General features: G+C 42.7%; 1 protein-coding gene across 1 annotated transcript; it reads left to right on the plus strand.

Moving 5' to 3' along the window:
• The first annotated feature begins 180 nt into the window (after positions 1–180).
• Positions 181–10,635, plus strand: hsdl1 (hydroxysteroid dehydrogenase like 1). The gene is made up of 5 exons (XM_084314839.1): positions 181–651; positions 1,146–1,597; positions 1,856–1,939; positions 7,666–7,800; positions 8,910–10,635. Exons 1-5 carry the CDS (start codon positions 432–434, stop codon positions 8,979–8,981), a joined length of 963 nt encoding a protein of 320 aa, XP_084170965.1. The 5' UTR covers positions 181–431; the 3' UTR covers positions 8,982–10,635.
• The last annotated feature ends 292 nt before the right edge of the window (positions 10,636–10,927 follow it).

Consider the following 10,927-nt stretch of genomic DNA (forward strand, 5'->3'; position numbering starts at 1 on the left):
ACTCTCAATGTTTTGTTATTTCTTCCGGGTATATTCCAAGGAAACCATAAAAGAAGGATGGGGCACAACGTCAGAATACCAGCGCTTCCACCCTTGCGACCAACGTGCGTTCACGCGATACACGGTGACGCGATGGCCCTTCCTTCTTTTATAGTTTCCTTGATTCCACCGGCAGAAACGTCTGTCAAATCTGTTCACGTTTATGTGATATTTCTCGCCTCTCTGTTCGCAGACTCCGCAGAGCCGCTATTTTAGAAACGGCTAAATATGTTTGCGTGTGGTGTTTTATAACTCACCAGCTAAGTAAATCTGATGAAACTACAACGCTCATTCGACGGCTGAGGATTTAAAAATTAGAGAGCCAGCAAACTCGACATCACAGCAGCAGCCAGGTTGAAGAACAACAACAAACCCGACCGTCGTTGTCAAGTATGGCAGCTGTTGACAGCTTTCCGCTTTTGTACAGAGAAATTGCTCGTTCGTTCAATTCCCACTTGGAAACGTTGGCCCTGGTCGGTGCTCTGTATGCGGCGAGCGAGGCGGTCGTCCTCCTGCGGGACTGTTGCACCTTGATGAGGGTGCATTTCCTCCCTCGGATGATCCCGAGCAAGAAGCTAGCTCAGCGTTTTGGAGAATGGGCTGTTATTTATGGTAAGGTAAGGCGTGTAGTAGTTGTACTGTCTATCTGTATGTCGTGTGTGTATATGTTATGATGAATTGAAAATGGGGGACCCTGATGTAAACCAGACGAAAGTCTTTCTCTGGTCTGCATCCCCTTAACAATTGTGTGTATTGAGCTGTACTGTACCTATTCTGCAATCTGTTAATAAAGGTTTCAATCAATCAATCAATCAAGTACACAACAGTAGTAGCCGTGCCAGTCAATGCATTATCCTATTCCATAGTTCCATGCTACGAGGCAAGACCATCACCAAAAGTAATCAGATTCGATGTTTACATAAGTCATGTGTCTTGCACTTCAAATCTAGAAGTAGAAGACTGTTGATATGACCGTACATGTATAAAGTATTATTGTCAACCTGATGGCATCCCTGTCTAAACCTTGTGACGCCAGAGGCCGTAGTGATTTGAGTTAACGTTCCATGATCACATCACCACACGCTACAGTACGTCATCTCCACCAGGTGCGTCCGAGACCATCGGCAGAGCCTACGTGGAGGAGCTGGCCAGGCAGGGCGTCAGCATCATCCTCGTCGACCGGGACCACTCCGCCGCCAGCGACACTGCCGCCGCCCTCTCCCAGAGCTACGGAGTGGAAACCGTTCTGGTCGTGGCCGACTTCACCCTGGGCCACGCGGCGGCCAGCAAGCCCATCAAAGACGCTCTCAGGGGCAAAGACGTGGGCTTCCTGGTCAACTGCGTGGATGAGTCCCTGGCTGTGTACCCTCAGAGGCTGATCGAGATGTCAGAGGAAGGCCTGTGGGAGGCGGTGAACAGGAACGTGGCCGTGGCCTCTCTGATGACCAGGCTGGTGCTGCCGGGGATGGTGGAGCGGGGCCGAGGAGCGGTGGTCAACATATCGTCCGGGGCCTGCTGTCGACCCTCCCCCGGGAGAGTGGCGCTCACCGCTTCAATGGTGAGACGATGTTGCTGAGACAATGCTACACACACAGACCAAGGCAGTGGTGTTTATACATGCATGAGTGCAAACACGTCTACACTAATGTATTACAATTGACTGTGTGTCTCTCTCTCTCTCTCTCTCTCTCTCTCTCTCACACACACACCCTCTCACCCATCATAATCCAGTGAAGACACACAGACACTTTTAATACCTGTTATACTTCTGCACTCTAATACTGTACCTTTCCTGTCCTATCATCCCGTTCCCCAGGGCTACCTGGATCACTTCTCCAGAGCTCTTCATCACGAGTATGGCCATCAGGGAGTCTTCATCCAAAGTCTCATCCCTTTCCAGGTACTGTGTGTCCACCTGGGATCACTGTGTTTACAGGGATAGGACAAGCTGCCATAGAGATGGTTTCAGTAGAATTGTGTTGCGAAGAGGGGAACAGCTTGGACCCAAGTGTGCTGATGAGTGGATTTTCATTCCCATCCTGTCCCACTCTCGTGATTCCATGAAAAAAAAAAAATTCCCATCCCAATCCCAGTAGAAGTTACAAAAATTACTCTTTGATTTCAGCCACATTTTTGTCCAGAATCAAGAAAACATCACACATCTCATAGGTAAAATTCACCTAAAAAAAATATATAATAATAACCATGTCCCTCCCACTCCTGTTTATTGTTATTCCCGTCCTGTCTCGCTCACGCGATCCATCGTAAAATTCACTACCGTTACCCGCCTTTTCACCTCATCTTGGTCTTATACTTAACCCTTTCACTGCCACACGGCAGCCGGTTAACCCTTTCACTGTGACAATACAGAAGGTTAGCCCTTTACTATCACACAACCGACGGCGATGCGCGGAGCTAATGATGGAGCATCGCCGTCGGTTGTGTGATAGTAAAGTGTTAACCTTCTGTCGTGTGGCAGTGAAAGAGTTAAGTGGTCCCTTAACGTTAAACCGTTGCACAAAATATCTTGGCAACCAAAGTAAGGAAAAAATACATAAGCTACCTCTGACTCAAAATTAACCGCAACATGGCCGAGTTTATGGTGAGACATGAAGAAAATTAACGCATCCCAAGAATAGTGAATGGACCTCTTCATAAGACTTCTTGAATTCATTTTTGTTGGAATTTCTTCCCACATTCTTTGTTTTCTGTTGCTGTCATTCACAGATGCAATGTACTTGTCAGTATGTTCTTTCTTTTATAGTATTCCTCCAATAGTAGCATCTTCTCCTCCTCTGACCAATTTGTTTTTCATGCTTTCTTTTCTTCTGCCATTTTATTTTACTGTATACCCTTAGGCCAACTTTGTGAGACGATACAGGTGAGGCCATTACAGGCACACGGAGCTGTCTCCATGGAAACTGTAGAATATTTCTGCTGTAAAACCTCCTTCACTGCATTAAATGCCTTAACGTCTTTCCTTAACTAAGGAAACCTTTTGAGTAGGGATGCTCGATATTGGCTTTTTTACCTATACCGACATTGTCCAACTCTTAATTTCCGATAACGATATCAACCGATACCGATATATGCAGGGTCCCCCCCCCCAAAAAAACAGAATAATTTCAGGTAATTAACATTACTTATTACATGGCGTTTTAACATTTGCCAAAATGCTTGATTGTGATTGGTCAATAGCGCTCGGTTGCCCCTGACAGCGGTCAATTATTTCTCGATAATTCACCGCTGCTATGGGCAACGCGCAATAATGACCGCTGTTAGGGGCAACAGAGTGCTATTGACCAATCACAATCAAGCATTTTGATCGCAGTCACGAAAGCTAAGCTTTACCATTATGCACAGCTGCACTACATCAGGTGCAATCAAGTCCACACACCTGCCGGCGATGGCAGAGGAGCAACAGAACAACTGCGTCTGCATTTGATCTCGTCTTGTCGATGGTGTAAAATGAATTACGTATTATTGTTAGTAAGTTAGCCCTGTAATAAGCGGGATAATGTATAGCTATACTCGGTCATTGTCGCAAAATAATTGACCTTCACTGCGTTTAGAACACCTCGGCTGCGCCTCGGTGTTCCAGAACGCAGTGTCTGTCAATTATTTTGCGACAATGACCTCGTAGCTATACATTATCCCTTACATATCTCTTGTCGTGTAATTAACACAACATTATGCATACTTTGACAATAAATAAAATAAAAATGTGTTCTTACTTGCTTGCCTGGGTAATAGTCTATTTGCCATCCCATAGAGCCCCATTGTGAACCCGGAAATTTCGGAACCACCAATGTTTTATGATGGATATGGATAGTACGGATCCCCAGCACTCAGAAACTGCCGGATGCTAAGTTGTAAATGTTGGGCAACTTTTTTTATTTGCATAATTAGCAGACATTTGCATAATCGCCTAAATGGACAAATCTCAGAAACTACTTAATCAATTTCAACAATGAATCCATTTATGATACTTAAGAGAAGAACACATTTTCAAAATTGCAATATTTACTGGAATTTACCTGCCATTGCTGTTTGAATGAAGATTCGCTTCTGTGTCGTCAAATGTTGTGCTTAGTGAACAACGTGAGGCTGCCTGGAGATATAGCTCTAAGGTGGAAGAGCTGATCAGCAGAGGGAAGCAGTAATCTAACAACTGTGAGAATTTCAAACAGTAGGCTATCTTTCCTGCTTTCAGATTTTTGATGCACTGTTTCTCCATCAAGAAAGCTTTTTCATAATTCGGATAGCATTGTACTACAGTCATGTAACTTCAGTGTCAACCAAGAATGATATGCAATTCGAAATTGGCCCCTGTAAAAAAAAAAATAAATGGTGGAGCTGAAAAAGCTAGAATTTAAAAACAAAAATTGCTAGTAAAAGACGCAGAACAATATTTGAAAATTACAGACCTGTTTAGTAGAGGAAGGAACAAGTGACTTGCTGCGAAACATGCTGGTGATGTAGAGTAGGACAGTTTAATTGGGGGAGAGACAGAGAGAGTGACAGACAGACACAGAGAGAGAGAGAGAGAGAGACACATACACAGAGAGAGAGACACGCAGTGAGAGATACACAGAGAGCGAGAGAGACACACAGAGAGAGAGAGAGACAAAAAACAGAGAGAGACACACATAGAGAGAGACACACACAGAGAGAGAGAGAGAGAGAGAGAGAGACACACACACACACACACACACACACACACACACATGGAGAGACACACAGAGAGAGAGAGAGAGAGAGACACACACCCACAGAGAGAGACACAGCGAGAGAGAGAGAGAGAGACACACACACACAGAGAGAGAGAGACACACAGAGAGAGAGAGAGAGACACACACAGAGAGAGAGAGACACACACACACAGAGAGCGAGACACACACGCACAAAGAGAGAGAGACACACACACAGAGAGAGAGAAAGACACACACAGAGAGACACACAGAGAGAGAGACACACACAGAGAGAGAGACACACAGAGAGAGAGAGAGAGAGAGAGAGAGAGACAGACCTGGAAAGCGAACAGGCTCTTGGAATGGGTGTCTGGGAGGAAGTGGGGGGTCTTTCGATGTTGATTAAATGGCAAGCAACTAATGTCATGAGTGCAAAATTAAAGGACAATAAATCGAATCTAACTGAAATTGTGTAGCACAGACCTTTCTATTGATCAAAACCTCAATATTATTATGGTGTAGTTAATACTTCATGTATCCTTAATCCCTAGCTAATGAGGCACTAAGATGTTAGTAAAAAAAAAAAAAAAACATATGCCAATGACAGGAAGTAACGGTATATGTGTGTGCGTGTGCGTGTGTGTGTGTGTGTGTGTGTCAGCGTTTCCGTTAGCCGGTAATTACCGGTTTTTGACCGGCAAAATCTGTTGAAGTCCGACTTATTTAATATCTCCGGTCTTAATGTCCGGTGGAAATAATTCCCTGAGTCTAAGCACAATTTGATTATTTGAATTGTATTAAAATAGGCTAAAATTAAATAGCCTATGCGATGAACGAAACGATCATTACATTTGTTTCCTCGTTGCTTCTAATAATGACAACGACGTTGTCAGCGAGAGCTTAGTGCTGGGTGTGCGAGTGCATGTGAAGCTGCAGAGCCAGAGAGGCAACGGCACAATGCAGTATTCCATCAGTACTCCAATTCGGCCATTTTCAGCCAATGTTGGGTGGGGGGCGCTGTTGTGCGGTTCCCAGAAAAGAGCCAATAACAGCTGAATGAGCTTCTCTGCAGCGCCATACTCTTTGCAAATAAGTTGTTGCGAGGTGGAGAGAGTCGTCACGCAAACCACGATAATGTTGCCGCCTCTCTGCTTTCTCAGTTCTTCGCTTGATATAATTAATACAAATGTCCAATATAACGGAATTCGTTAGCTCATAAAAATGTGATTATAACAGACTACTGTTTAGTGTCGGACCGACTGCCCACATACGCGGTCTATTTTAGTTCAAGTCAGCAGCAGCACGGAGTATCGAGGGACTTATTTTATTTGGAATATATTAATTAATGACTGTATACGCAAAAGTAGCCTAGTTTTAAGTAATAATATTATAAATCTACATGCCTTGAGGATGACATTCTTTATTCTAAACTATGACCGGAATTAATCTCATTTGTCCGGTAGATTGAAATCTTGCAGGTCACGGAGACCGACAACAATTTTTTCTAACGGAAACCCTGGTGTGTGTGTGTGCACTGTGCACGAGTGCACATCTAGGGGCGGGGTGTAGATTTGATCTCCCTGATGTTGACTCCTTAGCCACAGCCTTGGGTTGTTTAATACTGGACGAGTGTTTCATAACGGCCGTTGTGTGGGCCGGTCCGTGGGCCGTTTTCGGGGCCGGTGCGTGGGCTGGTGCGTCTGAATGAATGTCCCGGGCTGAATTTGTGTCCCAGTCCGCCCCTGTATATGTAGCCAACTCCGGGCATCTCTCTGCAGTAAGCAGATACTTGTGTGACTTTTATGGTGATGCTGTAGCTGTCATGAGGGTGGAAGGGTGCCAGACTATTGTTGATGAGTTGTTATGAAGAGCTGGCTACAATCCAGGAACAAAGATACAATGGTAAACCACCATCCATATCTTCCTCATTCCTGGTTGTGTCTGTGTGAAATCTCTCCCCATTCAGGTTCAAATGTTCTCGAGGTCATGTCCTACAAAGTATCCTCTATATACTATAGTCTGCCCCATTGTTCTGACCAGGATTATTACGTTCCTTTTGGCCTCCTTGCTGAGTCTGACGTGGACGAGAAACCCATCTATAGTCCTAGTTATCAAATTCTTGGTTTGCAATGGTTTTGCACCTTGTGGGTAAATAAAAACCCAGTTTTCATCTACAACTCCTGTTTCCTCATTGTCTCACTGCTTGGTCCCTAACAAGGAAAAATGGGCATTCTAAACACTCTGTGCAAGGCCTCTATTAGGCGGTAAATTGTTCTTGCTGTCCAAATGTAATCATTTCGGTGTCCTCTAAAACTTTCTAATTGACTGAAAATGCACCAAAATGAGTTGAAATTTGGTAGATTCCAGTAAATATTGCAATTCCGAAACTCGAGTATCATAAATGGATTCAGCATCCAGAATAACCCCCAAAACCACTCCAACATTGTTGAAATTGATCAAGTAGTTTCTGAGATTTGTCCATTTAGGTGATTATGCAAATGTGTGCTAATTATGCAAATAAAAAAGGTTGCCCAACATGTACAACTTAGCATCCGGCAGTTTCTAAGTGCTGGTGACTCATACTATCCATATCTATCATAAAAGTTTGGTGGTTCCAAAATGTCAGGGTTCATTGTGTTGGCAAATAGACTATAAATAAAGGTTAAATAAATGTAAAAAAGTTATATATTTTTTTTAAACCGATACCGATATTTTCCGATATCACATTTTTATGCCAATATCGGCCGATAATATCGGACATCCCTACTTTTGAGTGATTCTGTGCAACACCCTTACTGCAAGTAAGACCATCAGCTAAGGAGAAAACTTAAGGTGCTTTGTGCAACTGGCCCCAGATATCGACTCGATTAGTCGATTGACTGATTTTAGATGGCTGTAATGTTGTCAGTGCTTTACCGGGTATTTACATCCTCAGGTCTCCTCCCATGGACAGCCACCATCGGCTATAGGAGGCTGGATGGCACCAAAGCCAGATGTGTACGCCCGCCATGCCATCTCCACCCTGGGTGTCTCCCATAGGACCACTGGCTACTGGCCTCATACGCTGCAGGTTGGTACACAGAGTACTCCTAGGTGGCCAAATTATAACTAATGCACAGTGTATATTAGACTCCAAGAGTACAGTTGAAACGTTGTACATGAATACCAATCTGGTGAGTGTACTCTTATAGAGTCAAATATACACCGGGATTAAACACAATTGACTATTCAGCTGTTGCCTTAATGTGTATTGCATTTGTGTATGGGTTTTTGCCTATTAGCCTACAAGTTTTCTCATTTTGTATCTTTAAAAATTGGTATTTATTGTATGTTTTAGTTAATTGCTTTGTTTTTTATTTCTATCTATAGCATCTGTGAAAGTAGCTTACTTGCTGTATACTAAATCCTTGTTTTTATCTTTTGTATCGATCTATGCATTAATTGTTTTATGTAATATGTTGTGTGGACCCCAGGAAGAATAGCTGGGAGCCACGGCACCAGCTAATGGGGATCCTTAATAAAAACCAAATAGTCCCTGAGATACCCACATATTATACGGAATACTGCAATTGCACTGTCTGACTATAAATGGATGGCATTCATGTAGTGCTTTTATCCAAAACGCTTTACAACTTACGCCTCACATTTACTCACCCACTCACTTATTCACACACCGATGGCAGAGGCAACCATGCAAGGTGCCCACTTGCTCATCAGGAGCAGTCAGGGGTTAAGTGTCTTGCTCAAGGACACTTCGACACACTGCTGGGAGGAGTGGGAATCGAACCGGGACCCTTCTGATTACCAGACGACCACTCTACCTCCTGAACCACTGTCGCCCCTATACATTATATGCACTAGACTAGACATTGATCATTTAATACATTTAAGTAATTAACAGTGTCTTGGGTCATAACTAATGTTAGTGTGTTTGTACCTTGTCATAATAAAAGTAAAAAGAAACTCCCAAATAGTTAAATTGCATCAAAATATACGGAATATCTAATAATTCTCTGGAACCTTTTAAAGAGCCAAAAATTATGTTATGAGGGCTGGATTTGGCCCACATACATTCGGCAGCCCTGTCGTAGTGCATCTAAGATATGAAATGTATACAACTCTTTGACCGACCATGTCTCAGTGTCTTGTCTCCTTCTTTGTCCTTTGTGTCATTTACAGTATGGGCTGGTGAGGTGCGTCCCAGAGTGGATTTGGGTGCTGGGATCACGAGTGCTGATTAGCTTAAGCTAAGATCTCTTAGCTTCTGCCTTCTGTCCCGACGTGGAACAGAACTGAACTCCATTATCACCGGATCCTCGAGTCATTACACTCTCTTGGTATTTACACTAGACCAGGGGTTCTCAAACTTTTTTATACCATGACCCCATTTTATTTAGGAATTTCTTTTGGCGACCCCATAGTTAATGTATTGCGTAATTGCAACGTGGAATTAAGGAATATCAAAATAAAAGCACACGTTGTTGAACTTGATCATGCATTTTTATTGGACATTTTTAATTACAGCACTATGTTATCAATACACATTTATAAAACGAGGCATATTTAGCCAAAATATGTTGCCAGAACATAAAAAGAAATGCGCGACCCCACTGTCACCTACCCACGACCCCACTTTGCATCGTGACCCCGTAGTTTGAGAACCGCTGAACAGTATTGCACCTTGTTTAAATCTTTTAGTTTTTGGTCTGATCCATGGGTTGGAGTTGAATGAGGAGGGCAGAGTGAAACGCGTCACCAAGAGAGGCCGCTGTTTCACCAGAGTCATCCGGTACCTCTGAGGATGCTTTAGTCCGCAAAGGTGTTTTGGATTTTCCGGTATGGAAATGATTAGGGCTGACCTCGACTAGTTGACTAATCGACCGGAAGGAGCCGTAGTCGACTGCCAACCAAAAATTCATAAAAAAATAAGTATAATATAATTTTTTATTTTATCGTTCTTTCCAAAAGCAAAGAGGCCTAGAAGCGTGGCTAACTCTAATAGCGCGCATACCCGCGAGGCTAACTGCCTAAGAAAACGGGCACAGAGGCACTGGAAGAGGATTTCACCCGTCTAATGAACACACTAGACAAATATCAAGATCTATCCATCAGTGGACCAATTGCATGCTTTCGCAGAGGACAAGAAGCCTTCCGTTGACTCCTTCTACCAGTCGACTATCGGCAAATATTGGCCAATCAAAGTCGACTATGCAAATCCTTAGTCGGGGACAGGCCTAGAAATTATTCAGGTATGGTACTGTATGACTCATTCTATAAGGTTGGTTAGTAGGGATGCACAGAGCCTCTGCCCATACCCAGTCCTAAACCTAAAGCGGCACTTCACCAGAAAACAACGCTGATTTATTTTGCACATAATCTCACACATCCAAAAGCTCTGAACAGTTTTTTGAGAGTAAATCACTGTCAATATGGCCACTAGTGATGTCATCAGGGACATTGAATCCTTGTGTTGTATTAATTACAGCTCAATGACATTATGAGGTACTGTAGCAGTTCCTATAAGACTAGCAGTTCCTATAAAATGAGATATTGCTATTTATTTCATCTACATCATTTCATGGAGCTGTAATTAGTGTGTGGTTGTGAACAGTGAGTGGGTGAGTTTGAAGCGTGTATGAGATTGATCTATTCTGAGAATATGATGTACAGTACAGGCACCGGTGTGTATGTGTGTGTGTACACCTATGGTACATTTATTCAGATATAACCAGGTTGCTTGAGTTGAACGTGAAACATTTATTGTTGAGCTTACAGTACTTTGTATAATGATTGTATGATTGCTGAAATTATTGTACATAGCATTTAGTTCTGACTGGTTGGTTGTGACTCAGAGATGGTGTGTGTCGCTTTAACACAACGTTGACCAATAAACATATTCCCTACTTCAACCTGATAACTGCCAACTCTGTTTACTTTATTGTCTATAACGTATATTCTTTTATGAGGAATATGATCTATAACATATTATTATGAGGAATATGGTCTATAACATATTATTATGACGAATATGGTCTATAACATTTCCTTATGAGGAATATGGTCTATAACATTTCCTTATAAGGAATTTGGTCTATAACATATTTCCTTATGAGGAATATGGTCTATAAAATATTGTCTTAGGAGGAATATGGTCTATAACATATTTCCCTTATGAGGAATATGGTCTATAAAATATT

This window comes from Notolepis coatsorum (genome assembly GCF_963971535.1).
Source record: "Notolepis coatsorum genome assembly, chromosome: 5".
Lineage (NCBI taxonomy): Eukaryota > Metazoa > Chordata > Actinopteri > Aulopiformes > Paralepididae > Notolepis > Notolepis coatsorum.